General features: G+C 36.8%; 1 protein-coding gene across 2 annotated transcripts in view; it reads left to right on the top strand.

The window, feature by feature from the left end:
- Positions 1-18,062, top strand: part of DLG2 (discs large MAGUK scaffold protein 2) — a 1,017,318-nt gene that overhangs the window by 619,263 nt on the left and 379,993 nt on the right. For both annotated transcript variants that reach the window (XM_075050147.1, XM_075050146.1), the window contains one exon: positions 2,824-2,874. In XM_075050147.1, coding sequence (XP_074906248.1) covers positions 2,824-2,874 — 51 coding nt within the window. The remainder of the gene's footprint in view (positions 1-2,823; positions 2,875-18,062) is intronic.

The following is an 18,062-nucleotide window of genomic DNA, read 5'->3' as shown; positions in this document are numbered from 1 at the left end:
AGGAGAAGAGAAAACCATATGAAAATGTTTGGAATTTTTCATAGTTATCTGAAATCATACAGGCCATAGTCAATTTTGCTGTATGTTCTTGCTGCAATCTGCTATAAAAGCAGAATTCGGAAAACTCATGTAAAGAGAGACATAGGAACAGGTTCCCACTGCTTGCAAGAAATGGAAGTTGCAGGTTCAGACAGCTTGTTTAGGTGCTTTGTCAGGCCAGAGACTGTCAAGTTAAAATGGACAAAAACAGAGGGTATGTCCATATGCTGCTAAATGAGAAAACCGACAAGTCAGTTCCAGCGCTGGAGCCATGATTCTCCTCCTGCTTAACTGTTGGCTCACTCCTTGGCTATTTGTTTCCAGCAGGCTCCAGACAGAAACAGCCTTAAGCACTGAGACTTGGCTGAAAATTGACTCTAATTTAGCAGCGTAGGTGCAGCCAGAGAGTCTAAATATGAAATAAAATGGTGCTAGCAATGAATGGAGTGCACACATCATCATTCCACCTGCCTCAGGTAGGTGCAATATCTTATTAGATCCTTTACGAAATAACTGCATTGGTCTTCTGAGCAACCAGCAAGAAAAACAGGGCAGTAAACTGCATATGTAGATATATATGCTTAAATAACAAAAGGAGTTGGATCAAGATCAGCTTTTTAATTCAGAACATCCCTGCTGCTATGGAACCTGATAATGGATCTCTGCTGCGATTAATGGCGATTTGAACTGAAGACCTTTCTGGAATCGTGACTGTGGATGATAAAAGAAAACCCTCAGATGATCATAATCAAGATTATTGTTTGTGTGCAAACTCAAATTGAGTATTCAGCTTGTGTTTTCTCCTTTCATCTTTATACAGAGGTTGCTCACTTCTCATGTCCCTCTTTTTCCCATTTTGCTGCACTAACGAGTTTTTAATGCAAAGGAAAAGTGATTATAAGCAGTGAAGCAAAGACAGCTTTATAGAGCAAGACTGAGGAATTGAAGACATAGATCAGAGCTATCCACCAACCTAAGATAAAAGAGAAGTTCATGAAAACAGAGACATATAGATAGCTTTGATTTCATTATCATTAGACAAGAAAGGATGAAAAATGGAATAGCTGTAAAGCTGTTCATATCTAGTTTGTTGCCTATATTAATAAAAGAGTCTATGCAGAAAGCATTAAAGTGATAATATAGAACAGGAAAATATTCTATAGTAAAATTTTTGTTTGTATCTGGTTTTAGTGTAGTGTAATGTGATTACCAGATTGTAATAATGTAAAAAATACAAATATTATGTATGTATTAAATATTTTATTCATCGATGCTGTGTTTTTGTTTCATTGTTAAACATGGGTTGGTTGTTTGGACTTTCCTCCCTCTCCCTGTTTCCTTTTGAACACAGATTCTGGGTATTCTATTTCTATTACTGATTTCATGGTTTATCAGATCTTGAATTGCAGACAAATTAAATAGTTGGTGGCTTTTATAGGAAGCTTTTGTTTGGTAGATACAAGTACCTAGTTATAATATTCACAAGAGAACTACCTAATTACATTTGAAAGGTGCTTGACTAGATAAAGAATGATTTGTGTAGTTTTTTCTGATTGCAGTTAGAAGGCTAATATAGAAAATTAGCAGCTGGGAGTGGGGAGGAGTAATAAATGTTCTTGTTCTGAGAAATAACAAATTTGTTCCCCTAAGATTAGGTCAATCCTAATGCTTCACTTCAGTTTTGCTCTTACAAGTTGTTGTGGGTTTTTTTTCATTAAGTATAAATTCAGTAAAACACTAAAGCAGAACTCTTTTCCAGGAAATATCCTATCAACACAAAACCAAAAATGGCATGATTCGTGGGCAATATCTATTATTTTTGATTTATCAATATTTTCTGGCCAAATAAAAAAATTACTGACTAGCTGTAGCTAAGGGACACTTTGAAATTCTTCTGAGATTTTAATAATAGAAGTATTTTCATTACTCTACAGTTTACTTACAATATAGTCAACTTTTGTAGCTTTCTCAGATGTGGTACTCTACCCATTTAAGAAATGAGGAAACTAGAAAAGGGTTGTTAAGCGAGTTGCCTAGAGGGACAGAGAAAATCGTGTCAGACTGGAACAAGGTTTCAGAATACTGCTTAAATCAGTGTCATGTCTTCAGCTGATAGATTTCTTGTCCAGTGCAATCCATTTTGGTGCTCTACATTTTTTAGCTTAATTTATTTTGACACTGAAACTCAGTGCAAGAATTGCATTAACATTCTGTGCCTTTTTGCCATTCAGCTGTCTATTACAAAGGTCCTCTGTCACGTTCTTGCCCTAGGTTAATATAGTAAACAAGATGTATTTCAGTATATGTATCAGTGAGTGATTTTTACATAAGTACTATGAATTTCCTGTCTGGTTTTGTATTGCGAAGTATATTGGAGCTCGTAAGGCAATGATCAATTAATCTTTCTTCCATTTGTGAGAATAATTTTTGGAAACATGTCTTCTATTTTTGACAGGAAACTATTACCTTGGAAACTATAGAAACATTTGCACAAAGTCCATGAACACGCTGTATCAAATATCAGTCATATTATGTAAGCGACTTAGTTATCCATCATTTCAGTGTTTTATATACTGAACTTTTACTGTTTTCAAGTTTGTAGGCTTGATTACATGCCATTCAAGACAAAGGGGAGCTAAGTAGTCTGTAATTTAGATAGCCTCACCTATATGTTAAAAAAAAATGTGTTTCAGTAAACCGGTCATACTGCAGTATCTGTACGGTATGCCTACCAAACTACCTTCCATGTGCATTTAAGGAATTTTCTTATTTTCTTTTCCTTAGGTCAATGGAACAGAAATTGAATATGAATTTGAAGAAATTACTTTGGAGAGAGTAAGTATAATTTATTCTTCTCTTGTAGGAAAAAATATAATCTGTAATAAAAATAATGCAATTACTTATAAGATTAAAAATGGTTAAGAATAAAATTATTTACATGTTGAATAAAGATGTCCAATCTTTATTCTAAACTATGACAATGTGAGTGATGCAGCAGGATAAGCCTTTCATGTTTTTAAGAAGCTTCAGGTGTAGCTACTTTCAGACCAGTATCCAGAATGCTTTTCTTCCCCATAACAATGTCACTGCTCAACTAGGCGTTTGATTATTGGGAAGAGCCTGTGTGACTTGGTACCTTCCTTTTAGCTTGTCAACTGGAATTGTGACATCTTTTCTCTTTTAACCTCCTTGATTTCCTTGTATGTGTGTATAACATAAGACATAATTTTATACTATTAAAAAAAAAAAACCTGCAAATTGTTTTTAATGTCCAAGTGACCATATAAAAGCTATAGACCATATCTATGTGTAAACGGTATGTTTATGCAAGTCTGAATTACGTGAGCTATAATCAGGGCTGGCAGTGAAGACTTTGTTGGTAGTGCAGTTTAAAAGTAGCACAAAAAAAGAGAGAGAGATTTAAAATTTGTGCTGCATCATATCTTCCTGGATTTGGTGTTTTTTCCTTGTGTTTTGGTTACATAACTGTTTTCTTTAGACTGTGGACTGAATTTGCCACAAGATCAAGACCAGATGGGCCACATATTGTGTGAGAAAGAAAGTCTAAGCTTTGTCATGTGTCATAGTGCTTACAAAGATTTCTAATGGATGCAAGATTGTCATTACTGAATTCCTTCACTATTCTACCAACAGCCTGGTACTATGAAGTTTTGTCATCTTGAAGCAAACACAGTTAGTTGTCTTTCTACATAAAATGTTTGAACGCAAGGCTGAATTTGCCAAGATGTGACTGATACCATATGAGCAAATGCCTGTAAGGTAGCAAACTACCATTAAATTAGATACTTAGATTATACAATTCATTGCACTTTTTCTGCATGTTATATTTTTAATTGTCCAGGATAATGAATTCTATAACCATTCAACTTAAAGGGATACAAGTTTATGTTCTCATTGATTGGTGCTCTCAGGCAAGAAAGAACAATATATCTTTTTACCATAGCCATCTTCATAACAGATAACATATAAGGTTATAGGCACTTTTTATCTAGTGTCTCTCAACTTATTTGCACATCACTAGTTATTCATTGGACTAGAGTTTCCAAAGGTCACTGAACAGAACACATGCCTCCTGGGTGATATTTTGAAAATCGCTTTAACAGATGTGTAAGTTATCAGCGTACCTACTGCAGAACGAATGTGATTCGCATCTCCTGTACCTGTCTGATGCAGATAATTAGTTATTCATAATATAATACATCACAACATAATAGCAGTTAAAGACTGGACAGCAATAGGGAAAAAAGCTACGGATTTTAATGGAGGCTATTTCAGTTGTTTTCTGGATTGTGCTGAATCTGTGGCTTCTGATTATTACTGCTTGAAATGTTCTGTCACATGTATCAGTGTTTTGTCTCAAAGGCAGGATCCTGTGTCTGCTGGTTTTTGTGTGAGATATAAAACACAAGTGATTGCCTTTAAATAGCTATCATTTATGTTAGACTAAAAGCATTTTCAGAAGACAGACATTCTCCACGTTGATTATGCATTTTCTTCCACAAAACTGGTTTTAGAAATTAGATGGAAAATCATCTCTCTGTATTTAATGGCAAAGCTGCAAAATGTATTAAGGTTGCTGCTGTTGAGAGATAAAAACGTAGTTTGCCTATATCAAACATTTGGTAATAAACTTTCCATTTTAGTCCAGTTATCCAAGTTACAGAATTCTGCATCCCCTAAACCATCAGATATTTTCTTCATGACATTTATCCACATTTTGAAATAGTCAATATAATTTAAAGGATTTTACAAAGTAAAAGTTAAATTGGTTGAAGGTGCATTGAGGCTTTTGAACTCTTTCCTGCCTTTTTTTTTTTTTTTTTTTTAATAGCAGAATGAAAGGGAAGGTGGTGAAGGATTGATTACTTCAGAGCATCTCCTACTCTCTATAGACTTGGCAAGGACAACATTAATTTAATTGTAGGAGGTCACCTTCACCCATAGGTGACATGAGTTTGTGTGGGATGTATTCCTGAAGAGAGTTTCTGGCTTAGGTATGATCCTGGCACCAGGATGAAGAGATGGCTCCATCCCTTGGGGTAACATAGGACCGCTGTGTGTGTGTTGGCAGAATGTGTCCCATGTGGAGCTGGGGAGAAGATCAGCAGGGTCTCAAAAATGCCAAAAGGATGCCCTGCTAAGGGACTGGGGGGATGAACGGTGCAGAGATGCTGAGCATAACTGAGCTGCCTGAGACCCAGCTGGCGTACCAAGAAATGACTGCAAGGATACAGCAGGCTTGTGTAGAAAGCTTTTTTATTTTGCTCTTTGACATAATGCTGTTCAGTTGTTTCTATTTAAAATGTTGTGTCCTAGTTTACAGTTTAACAAGACTTGGGCTTTTGAGCTTGAAAGGCTTCAGTGAGAGATCATAAAGACAATTAATTTGAGGCAGATCCACCTTAAAGCTGTGGTCAGTGCTGATCAGGAGTTAAGGAAGTTGTAAGGACACCTCTGCCAGCCCCCTCCTTAGTAGCAGGCTTTTATCCTTTTACTCTTCGGTTGTGCCAGCCACTTATCAGGTACCATCACCAACTCCTGAGCCCACCAGGATCACTGTTAAATAAGTGATCCTCATTTAGAGCTCTCATAAGAACCTACTTGAGTAACACAATTACACAGTTAAGAAAAATCAAACAGTTTTAATTCCTTCAACTACCTCAGAGAATGTATGAGTTTCTCTGCTAACTTACAGGTATAAAATGCAGATCCAGGTGTAGACTAAGACTTGGTGATCTGTAATAAACTACAATGCCCAAATGCACACTTGGACAAAATTCCTTAAAATAAGCCATTACCTTGCTTTATCTTGAATATTAAAGACACCATAAAAAGGAAACTCTACATAAAATGACTCACATTAGTGCAGTGATGTTAGTCTTCCATTACTGCAGGGCTTGAAAAATATATCCAGCGCTATCAAGAGACCGATTTGCACTTGTAAATCTGTGGTCAGTGTAAGAGATAACTGCTCCATGACAAAGCCTAGCCTAACTTCTGTAAGCTGGAGGAAAGTTTTAGTTGATCGACTCTTTGGTACAGCACTGTGCTTGGAGACATGCTGAAGAGAGGATTTTAACAGAAGTTGATGGAGTATCAGCCAATATCAATAGTTACCTTGAAGAAGAGTAAAGAAAGACAGTGGGTCACTTAATGATTCATGTTGGATTCATGCCAAGTTCAACATCTGAGTTCAGATCTCAGTACTTTTTTGCTCATCTAACCTTGCTTATTCTTTAGATGTTAGAGAAAAAGAAGGCAGTTATGATTAGTAAAGCTGTTTTCACAGAATCTTTTAATGACTTAGCATGTATTTTCATTCTATATCTGTATAAAAGTAAAATTATATTACTTTTTGTGGAATAGACTGTTTAGAAAAAATTCTATCAACACTGGAATTAAAGACATCTAGTTCTCAGTGCATTTGCATCATGAGATTGACTAACCTTGGTATTTGAACTGGTCAAGCTCTGACTAAGAATTTCCCCAAGGTTGAGACATACATGAAGTGCCTCTATTTCTTTTTCTTTTATGCTCCTGTGGATTCTCTGGCCTATGATAACAATTCAGGTTACACTGCAGAATGTCCCTGTTTTAATGAACCACATCATTTTACAAAGGTTTTAGGAACTTACAGTTTTCTTTCCTCCTCACTTTTTCAGATTTGGTTGCAATTGGCTATTGGGCTTACTACAGTTGAGGATAAGACAGGCATGGATGCTCACATAGCATAATCATTTCCTCAGAAAACCAGGTTAAAGATATTCCAAAAGAGTAAATTCTCAATAATTATTTATCATCTGGGACTATGCTGTGATAACTCTGATAAATTTTATTCTGTATCCACCACGTGCTCAGTGGAGAGACTGAAAATCTACTCTCTTTCTTCTTTCCTTTGACTTGATATTTCAGTGACAACAAGTGCCATGAGATTTCATTTTTGTAGTTCAAGATTATTGCTTCTAAAAGGTTGGGTTTCCACATTTCCACCAAATTCAAGAGTCTATTCAAATCTCAACTAGAAAGGCTAAAATTGTAATCATAAGTAAACTTAAAGGGTAAAATTTTAAAATCCTGAAAAAACAGTGGAAAAAACAATCGTCATACATTTTGGTAGAGTAAGGAAATTATTTCAGGCCTAGGTTTTTATTTTCTTTGGTACCTTGTAAACCTAAGAGATAATTACTACTGTACTATTAATTATGCTGTTTTCATCACTAATTTCCTTTGTGAAAATGCAGAAGTTTGCAACAATATGAAGAGGTGCGTTCCACTGAACACTGAAGAGCAGTGGGAATTGGATTGTATTCAATGACACAAGGATTTTAATTTGACTCAGTGTCTTATTTTTTATATCTGTCTTGTTTTGGTAGAGATCATAGAATCATAGAATGGTTTAGGTTGGAAGGGACCTTTAAAGGTCATCTAGTCCAAGCCCTCTGCAATGAGCAGGGACATCTTCAACTAGATCAGGTTGCTCAGAGCCCCGTCCAGCCTGACCTTGAATGTTTCCAGGGATGGGGCATCAACCACCTCTCTGGGCAACGCTTCATCTTTCTTATAAGCCCCCTTTAAGTACTGGCAGGCTGCTATAAGGTCTCCCCAGAGCCTTCTCTTCTCCAGGCTGAACAACCCCAGCTCTCTCAGTCTTTCCTCACAGGAGAGCTGTTCCACCCCTCTGATCATTTTTGTGGCTTCCCCTGGACCTACTCCAACAGGTCCATGTCTCTCCTGTGCTGAGGACCCCAGAGCTGGATGCAGAACTGCAGGTGGGGTCTCACCAGAGCGGAGCAGAGGGGCAGAATCCCCTCCCTCGACCTGCTGGTCACCCTGCTTCTGATACAGCCCAGGATATGGTTGGCTTCCTGGGTTGTGAGTGCAAATTGCTGTGTCATGTCCAACTTTGCACCCGCCAAGATCACTGTTTGCTTGTATGTCTGGGAAATAAGGTTTTCACTATTAGTCAGTTGTGTATCTGCTTTCTCCCTTTTTTTAAGATGTTAGACACCAGTTGTTCATGCATCAATATGCTTTGACCTCTCAGAAATGAGATTGTAGGACACTGCAGTGCCAGGAAAGTCCTCCTTTATGTGGTTCAGAAAAACCAGACTGGAAAGGAGTGGTCAAGAAATGGCCACTAGGAAAAGGTGTTTTCAAAGTTTAAAAGCTTATGCCATAGACACATGCCTTTTGAGAACCCAGAGTGCACAAATCAATATCCAACCATCAACGGCGCCAGTGGAGTGGTCTGACATCTTCCAACAGGAGAAAGTAAATCTTTTAAAGTGAGTGTCCCTCAGGTACCTGCCGAGCTCCTCCAAATGCAGTCTTGCTGTCTGAGTGTTTAATTCTGCAGAACTGTAGATGTTTTCTTCACTGTTGAAAGCTTTCTGACTGGGTGCCCTTATTACGTTTCTTCTTTGCTAGGCTCTGCCTGCTTCCTAAGTGAGAGTAAGTGGTAGTTATTCTTGCAGCCTCAGACTGAAATAAATTGTAATTCAAAGGCAGAATCCTTCTTATTGACTAATTTATATCAAGTTTATAGTAGAATAGTGACTTATGGGTGTTTATTGCAATAAAGCTTACCCGCAGGAATTTTTTCTTGGAAGGGGCCAGTACAGTCAGCCTATGAGAAGAGGCAAAAGTATCTATGTACGGAGCTGAGTTATCAGCAAACAGAAAATGTGAATCCAATCTTTTTTATTGCTGTGCAGAACATTTGAAAAACTGATCTCTTGGGTATACCTATAGAGTCTTTGCAGTGTGTTTCTCTGTATATGTGTAACACAAAGTTCTGTAAAATGAAAAAAGTAATTAAGAAAGATTCTTGAAAATACAGGTGTAGTGCATGCGATCACTCTGCAGGAAATTCTCTTATGCTTTCTAATTCCAATCACGTCTTAGTTTAGAGTTGACGCTGATAGGCAGTAATATCAGTGGCTGTTGTTTACCTTCAGAGAGGTTTGTAAGCATTGGAAAGGGCAGGCTCTCTGGCCTCTAGATGCAATGGATTAAGCAAGGTCTGCATTCTCCTTTCACCTCTCGTGCCTTATCAGATTTTCCTTTGACCTTAGGTTGTGCAGGAGCAAGCTGATGAAAGGAGCTGATGGATCCTGGTGTGCAGTCCTGCTAATGTGACACTGAAATACCAGGTCAACATTTTCCAAAGCAACTGCAGAATTTGGTTGCTTTAGTTCAATGACCTAAATTAAGATTCCTTGGAACAGTCTCATTTTTGTGTAACATTACTCACCCAAAGCATGTGACTTTCTCTTACCTCAGAGGAGCCCTAATTTGGCACCCAAAATATAACTAATCACTGGAAAACTTTGTTCTTTGTTCTTATTCTGTCAGAGAGTCATTATGCTGAAACTATTCTTGGTTGTAGAGGTGTGCATGTCTTGAGGGGGCCTGTTCCACCTGTGCTCGGTAGAGGTACAAAACGTGCCAGTCTGGGGCATGTGTGGAAAGGCAGAAGAGCTGGGAAAGGGAGGACTGTACCTTTTGAGGGACAGAAGCTCCTGCCTGGTGTTGTTAGCTGTCATTCTCCACATACAGTGTCTGGGACCGGAACGTCAATAAACCCACATAACTGTCTTACTGAAGACTATTGGCTAGAGAAGAGAAGGAACAGCTGTTATTATTATATCCCTCTTAGACATGTGAACAAAATATTTTTATTTATTGTTACTGCTCTTAACAATTGCATTGCTACCTGTTGGGAGTGCAGTGAAGTAGAACAGGCAAACTGCCCACAGTTGTCCCAAAAGCAGTGATAGGACTAGGAGGACTAGTCTGTTTAATGTCCTTTACAGATAGGCATGGTCCCAACTGCTTCAGAATAGGCATTGACAGAAGAATTTGAGTTATCCAGGGAAAATATTAAAAAAGCACATGGCTTTCCATTCAGCCTCTGTTTATAAGGGAGACTTGCCCTATATTTCACCATTGCTATAGCTATGCAGAGGGTGCATCCTTTCCCAGCTGTGGAGTGGCAGCACTTCTCATCTCAATAGTCACAACAGAAAACTGCAAAGCCGTGAAAGGAGACAAAGGAGGGGAAAAGGCTGTAAGTGACTAGGGAAAAAAATTTAACTGCTACACTGTAATTAGGAAAAGAAGCTGAAATAATACCATACATTTAGCTCCCTCTCGGTGCCTATCAAAGAAATTCATATTTTCGTATTGTTATCCTAGAATCTTGCTTTTAAATCTAAGTGGCTGAAAAACATTGCATGGATGCTAGCTCAGTTAAATCAGAATAGTGTATTTCCTTAGATTTATCACTGCAATGCCATTTAAACTCCTCTGAGGGCATTATCTCAGTGAAGGATGTCCCCTGCCATGCATGTATGCTAGCTTTATATTTCAGATAGAAAAAAAATACTTAGTTTAGATTTACACTTGATGATTCAAGCTTTCCAAGGCAAAGAGTATTTTTATTACTATGAATTAGGCTTTTATTCATTTGTAGATTCATTTTTTAATGTCTATGTATTTACTGGTTTTAGAAATTCATGTAATGGTTTCTGGGTATTTCTGTAGTTGAGGGGTTCACAATTTGTTTCATTGAGCCCTTAGGTCCAGGGAAGATTATGAGAGTTTTCCTGTTGTGTGAGAAATTTTAAATAACTGAATATTCTGTTATGAAAGCTCACTGCGGTATTTTAGCATTTTCAAAATAATTTGAAGCTTTGAAGAACACTCAAGCAGAAGAAGAAACTTGGAGATTGTTTGATGTATTTTTTTTAAATTTAATAAGAGTCACTCGACACACTGAGCCATTTTGTTCCCAAAGGAGTAAAAGAAATTTAATTCTCCAATATACTGAATTGCAAGCCTGAAGTTACTTAAACTCTCAGCATTGAAAACTCACAGGGAATTTGTTCAGGGAGAAAATGTCAGTAGAAAATACACATACTAGAAAGGAGGCATTAACAGAATACTAGAAAGTATTCTGAAAGTGATAGAAATTAATTAAAAATCAACTGCAGAAAAAATTTCCCCAATAGTGGTAATGATGTATATTCTATATAAAAAAATGAAGAAAAGTTGAAAAGTTAAGCAGCATCTATTTAAGAGTTCAAAACCTACCTATGTCAGTACAGGAAAGAGAATTCTTGTTCATCTCTACTTGAAAGTTATCCCTTTAACTCTGCCAAGATCACTGAGACCTTGAGTTACCTATTATGTGAAAAGTTATTTCATGCAAGTCATAGCTGCCTAGAGGCAGCGTTCTGCTGCCGTTTCTTTTAAATTATTATTATATTGACATTTTGTTTTTCAGGTAATATCAGTCATTTATTGCCTTTCTCTCATTTCGTAAATCACTTGCTCTCACCAGATAGTTTGCAGTGAGTAATTCTGCTGCTTTTTTGCATTATTTACGGCTTTATATTAAAATTGCCTTTACTTTAGATGTAGCTCGTTAGGATGTGGCCTTTCAGCTTATTTGGTCTATTATCTTTAGCTGACAAAGTCCAAGCTTTATCTCACGCCTGTTTGGTGTTCAGAAAGGGAGCACCTAACGCAGACTGGTTGTGAACTTGCCTTGGTAGTGAAAGGAGAGCAGAAAGCATCAGAGGGGTGCCTTGTGCCATCCCAGGATAACAGTGTAATGCAGGCAGAGTGAAATTCCTTCTGCAGGTGCAAATGCAGTGGCTAGCAGAGGAGATAAACTTGCAGAATATTGCAGGTTCTGAAAGGAATACTTAAGTGTGCAGTAGATAATGTTGGTCTAATGAAAAAAAAGCTTTGCACAGTGAAACAGGGCAGCCTTTTGGAGCTGTATCCTCGTCCTCTAGGCTGATGCTGGAAAGCAGACCTTTCCCCTCCAGCTTAGCACTTCTGCTGTTATTAGACAATAATTTCGCCTGGAAATAATTTTGCAGGAATAAATCCTTTATTGATTTGAGAGTTTAACACAGATTTAGGGATGTTCTGAGTGCTTGGATGGTGTCCCAATTTTCAAGAAGTGCAAACAAATGGGTATTCTGCTCCACACAGTTCAGCTTTTCTAAACTGGCATAAAAAGCCTACTAGTAGAAATCAATGTAAGCCTATCGCCCAAGGAAACCTGAAGTGTCCCGCCCTGCAATACTTCAAATCAATCAGCACTAGTCACTAATGAGCAGAGCTGCAAGTGTGACTTCCAAATAAACATACCAGTTCTGAATAAAAGCTTCTGGAGGACTAATAGGAGGGTATGTATACATTAAAAAGAAGTAATATGTGTGTCTGGAAAGATATCTTTTCCAAGAAAGTATGTAAGAGTCTTCTTGCAGAAAGATTGAGAAAGCAGTGCAGAAAAAAATAAGACAAAATAAAGAGCTACAAAGCACTGCTTCGACTTAGTTTTCACTTAGTTTTGCGACTGGCATTGACAAATAATATGTAGATTTAAAATGATATGTACATTTAAATAAATGAGAACGATGAACCTCAATTTACTGGTAGAAAATGAATCATTCTGGAGATTATAGTAATCATCTTGCAGCAAAGATGGTCATTTTCACGGCAGGACTTTTTAAAAGACATCTTTGATGTACTGGATATGTCTCTTCAGAAAAAGCCATGTTTTGCATTGCAGAAAATTGCCTTTCATTTTTGTTATTAATTTAGAATCAATTGTAATGCATAAATTAGGGCCACTCAACCTTGAGGAATCAGTATGCCACTTCCGTAGGGAATGACACTGCAAAGACGAAGAGAAATAAGGGGGGAAAAAAGGAGGAAATAATTTGCTGGCTTACCCAGACTGAATTCAACAACTGTCATTGCTGTGCATCATAACATAGTAATACAGTATCACAATAAAAATTTCTAATTTGCTCTTTGAATGCAGCACTGCAGTTATTTTCTGTTCTTATGCAATTATATTTGAAGCAGTCAGAAGATCATTAGTCTTCCACTTATAACTACCATCCCATTTCTCTCTGACTCAGTGAAGGGAAGGAAAGCTCTTTCTCATCAAAAGAGGGTTGTGAATTGACTTGGTACACTTTTTTGCAAAGTAGTTTTGCAGGAACAATAGCCCACTTTGTAGCATGTAGAAGTTCCTTGGAATTATATGATATAGACCATTTCCTCTCAAAGTTGTCCCTATGTTTAAAACTGCAACTAAATGTCAAATGGGTAAGGTAACTCCAGGTATGCTGAAGCTGTAAGTAGTTGAAAAGCAAATGTATGCTGCTCATGCATGTTTTATATTGCAAGATACTGCTTTACCTTAAGAATTTGACCTAGCTGGTAAGTCTCAAACATGGCTTAAAAGTCACCTTATGCAGCTTAATGTGATATATGAATTCTGACTGAATTCTATGAATAATTTATTTTTTTTGAGTGGTTTTTAATTTTGCAGAGTTTAACTGGTTGCACTTGGAGCACAATACACATTTCCTGTATCTCACCTGCAAAGCAAAAGAGAGGTCCTGGTAGCACACTTTCACTGTGCAAGTTTAATACATAGAATGCCATTAACAGGAATTAAATTATATGGGGGGGAGGAAAACCAAAACTGAAATAAATTATGAGCTTGTAATTTTAATTTTTACTAATGTTAAATAGTGCTTTGAAGTGCAAATATATCTCTTAACTGTGTTGATGATGATGATAATGTACCTAGTGTTTTTTTCATATCTCATGATGGGGAAACTTGAAGCACAGAAAAGCAGGCCAGCTGTAAAAGTAGCATGAAAATACACATATCCTGCTCTGTAGTCTAGTAGCCTACTTATTGAAGTCCACTTTGAAGACTACACAGTGAAAAGTACCTACTCCATTGATATAGAGAGTTTTAATAGTAGTGCAAAATTCACAGAAGTTTAGGGGAAATGGGAAAGAAGGTAGCAATTTTAGATTCTTAAAATGTCCCTTGAATTTTTAAAAATGCTTAAATATGTGTACTAACTACCTGTCCACCCAATACTTATTTAGGAATGAGAAATGTAATAAGAATAATTAGTTTATACAAAACATTGGCAAATGTAGTTAAAAATAAACACTTGACAAATAGATATTTTTATTATACTTCCAAAGCAGAAATAGGGCTGCATTACACACTGAGGTACTTATATATGTTTTTGTCAATAATCATGTAAGAATATTAAAACACTGAATATCAAAATCGTAATTGGATTTTTAAGCAAGGAGAAATGCTATACCTATGCAACTTATATTATAATTAATATGCTTAGAGATTTCATATTAAGCTTTCTCATGGGAAATCTAGAGATCTATTGTTATAATCAAATGTGGAGGAATGCCTTTCTGAGAGGAAGCTTAGAAAAGGAATATGACATTTCTAGGTGTATTCATTATAATGTGGGAGAAATGAGAGAGTCAAGAGTGTGTGTGTGTATAGACCTACAATAAAAAAAAAAAGAAATTGTAACTGCTTTGAGCTATAAATTTTGAGCTAATGTAACAAAAGCCATTAAAAATCAATGTCTACCCTGATTTTCCACCTCCAAACAATACCATTACTCATCTCTCCCAGCAGCAGAGAAATATCTATCAAAACACGCTGAGGAAAACCATGATCTTCCTGAAACTTCAGTGCTAGTTTAACTGGGTGGAAGGAAATCAGATAAATCAAAAGGTAGTGAGGACTTAGAGTCTAATGCAACTCTGTATGAATAAAGCCCAAACCTATCTTTAATTATGAGAATGAGCTAGGGTCTTGATTTTCCAATCTGATTTCTAAAGGAGTTGAATAGCATCTGCATCTGTTGTGTTGTGTTTTCAAAAGATCTTTGAGTACTGAAGAAATTTCAATGTATTGAAAGAGAGCTAATGCTGTGGTGGTGCTTAAAAAGGGTGAATGGGATGGTGTGAGTCGTCATGGTATCTGTGTAAGTCAGAGTAAAAGGAGTGCCAGACTGCTCTGGGTAAAACACAGTTAGGTATTATAAACTGGCCAAATCTGAAGTCATATGTCAAGAAAGAGAATACAGCCTGTGTATGCAATGAAGGACTCCTGCCTGGAAAGCAATGAATCTGCTGGGCCTCCTTGGCTGGTCATCAGCCAAACACAGAGTTTCAGTCCGGTGTTGTAGCCGAAGGTCTAGTGAAGACCTTAGGTGCATAACTGAAGACTGTAGAGTAGAACAGATTTGGGCATGTGGAATACAACAGGATCTGGGACCTGATGTGTAAAACTTTTGGAATATCTTGCTTAATTCTACTTGAAAAAGATGCCGATAACTGAAGACTCTTTAGGGGAGGCCTTGAGGGTTATTGCGACTTTGGAAAACACACCCTCTTAGTGACACACACAGGAAGCTTCATGAATTTAGCTTCTTGGGGGGGAAATTAACAGGTGACTTGGTCAGAGAAAACATGAACTTAAATGAGAAATAAGCTTTAAGAGAGTGTTCTTCATCCTACTTGGAAGGAGATAACAGGAGCTGATGGTTTGATGTTGAATTTAGACAGGTTGAGACTGGACATAAATATGTTAATAGGTTAGCAATGAAAAATGAGAAGGACTGGATGAAAGTTTTAGGAAAGGCAAAAGGATGTTAGGGAGCAAGAAAGACAGTAGCTGATAGAACAACAAAAAAAAAAAAAAAGCATAATATAAGTACTAAGAAGGAGAGACTATTAATGAATGCAAAAAACATTGTCAAACACTAACCAATCAGATAAAGTGCAAAAATGGACATTTTGGGAAGGACGAGGGACACAGCAGGATGTTGGAGGTTAAGATCGGGTTCAGCCATGTTAGCGTATACATGTGACACATAGCTGTGTATGTAGCATATTTTTGAGAGATCAGCAAAGCAAACCGAATGCTCAGAAACAACATAGCATCCTTTACTGCCATCCTTCTTTACTTTATGAAAAGTAGAAGACGTTAAGTTAAGAAGGCATTAAAGCTATGGTTTTTGTTTGAAAAAAAAAGTTCTCAAGGAATGCAAGGAGACAGATGTGTGCTCAATTTCTATAAGAAGGGGAAGAACTGCAAGGCCTATCCTGGCTTTTATCTCCTTTTTGCAGTCATTGCTCTGCATAAGTAAGAGACATTATGGAATTAAGTGATATTTTTCTCCAGAGATTATTTAAGTAGGTCCTACAGCCTATATTAGGCAGGATTTCAAAGTAAATGATCCAGTTGTGTCCTCTGTCTTAGATTAACTTTGAAGCATTGATTACCTACTTGGACATAATTAAAAAGGTGACATTTTCCCAAAACTGTATTTGTAAATTAAATATCTTTATCTCCTTGCTCTGAGGAACAGGGTATTTCAGGTGCTATAGCATAATGACTGTTGTTAAATACTGTCATTTTAATGGTGACCAGAGTCAGTAGAGATCAACCCCACAAGTTCTTAATGTTTACCAGATGATGTATCAGAGTGTCTTTGGTGGAAACCAGTCTTCCATAAATGGAGACTGAACTCTGTATGGCCAAAGTGATTTTTTTAGAGGATTTTTGAAACCTTCAGGAAAAATAGTCTTCAGATTGTTCAAATTTGCTTATAATATACTGGAGGAGGGATAAAGAAAAACTTGAAAAAGAATAAAGTAATGTATTTGTGAAAAATACATGCTTATTGAAAACAATTACCAAGAAAAAGTGTTTGAAATAACACACACTTGAAATAAATAAAATTTTAAAATACAAATAAACATTAGACAAAACCAGCCTACCTGAAGAGGAAATAAAAACAATAACAGCTGTTATGGGACACAAATGTATGCTTTGGAAATTGTCAGATTTTGTTATATTATTCTGCTATACTTAACAAGCATTTTGCTTGTATTGTATTTTCTCGGGTATATCTCCTCTCTAGATACCATGGCTAACTAGCAAAAGTGATTTATAGATACAAAAGCTCTTGCTTCACTGGAAAACAGAGTGTATGTATGAAAAATGCACAAGTCAAAGTGAATAATGAAGCACAGTGCAGCAATCGAGCTGGATCCTGGAGACCAGCTGCACTAAAGGGAGCACAACCACATTAACTTTTTCTCAACAGAAACATGAGCAACAATACAGTGACAGGACTGTGATGCTAAATAGAGTCAATATACTCCACTGTACACCGTAGAGTCAACGTTAGTTTAAAGTTCTTTGCACAGTAATACATTCGAGGTATAACTATGTCCAAAAAACCCACAAAAAGCCCTAGTGGTCAGGTGTACAGTGAAAAACTAAGTCATGAAGAGGTTGATAGGAGCTTGAAAATGGTGGAGCAAAAAAGCCCCAAACCAGGTGTGTTTAGTGAATTTTAGACTGCATAGAGATCTGCAGCCTATGAGAGAGAAAGGTTTTGTTGAGAAACTGAATGGCAAACCAACATTTTTAAAGCTTAAGGTGAAAATGGAACTAGAACTGTAAACACTATTATAACTTTTATCAAAATCTCAATGGCCCCAAATCCTCTGTCCTTCTTGAAAATTTAGAATAACAAAAATGTAGGGACAATGTGCAAACATTGGATACTCTGGAAAATGCCATCAAAAAGCAAATGCAATATTTTCCTATATTTCTTCTATTTCCAATGAGTGTGTTTATTTTGTTTTGGTTTTACCTTAATCTTATTGGTGTCCTAGCTTTCAGAGGTCTTTAAAATCTGGTGATAATTGCTTTCTTTCCTTCTTACCTTCAGCAAAAATTACAATTTTTGAAGGTGTTACAGTGTAAGAATTGGCTATATAAATAATTTTAATAATAAGTAAAAATCAAAGTTATGTATTCATGAAGATATCTGATAAATTGGTTCTCAGGATTAGTGTGTGTTGTTTTCTCAATCAGGTTTTCCAAAAAAATAAAGGATTCCAGAGCATCTGTTTATCCTGCACGTGCTTGCCTTGTAAATAACTGTCAGAGCCACATTGGCCGAAAAGCTGTTACTTCTTTGAACAAAAAGTAGTGGTAAGAATCATATATTGGTTATAAAGCACCTTGAAGTTTTACCTTAGAGGATACTATTTATGTGGATAGGATATTGAACAAGTCTTCCAACAGAGGCAGTGATTCACCTGGATAATATAAT

The sequence above is a fragment of the Buteo buteo genome, chromosome 18, assembly GCF_964188355.1.
Source record: "Buteo buteo chromosome 18, bButBut1.hap1.1, whole genome shotgun sequence".
Lineage (NCBI taxonomy): Eukaryota > Metazoa > Chordata > Aves > Accipitriformes > Accipitridae > Buteo > Buteo buteo.
The sequence above is the reverse complement of the archived record's forward strand: the minus strand, read 5'-3'. Positions and strand labels throughout refer to the sequence as shown.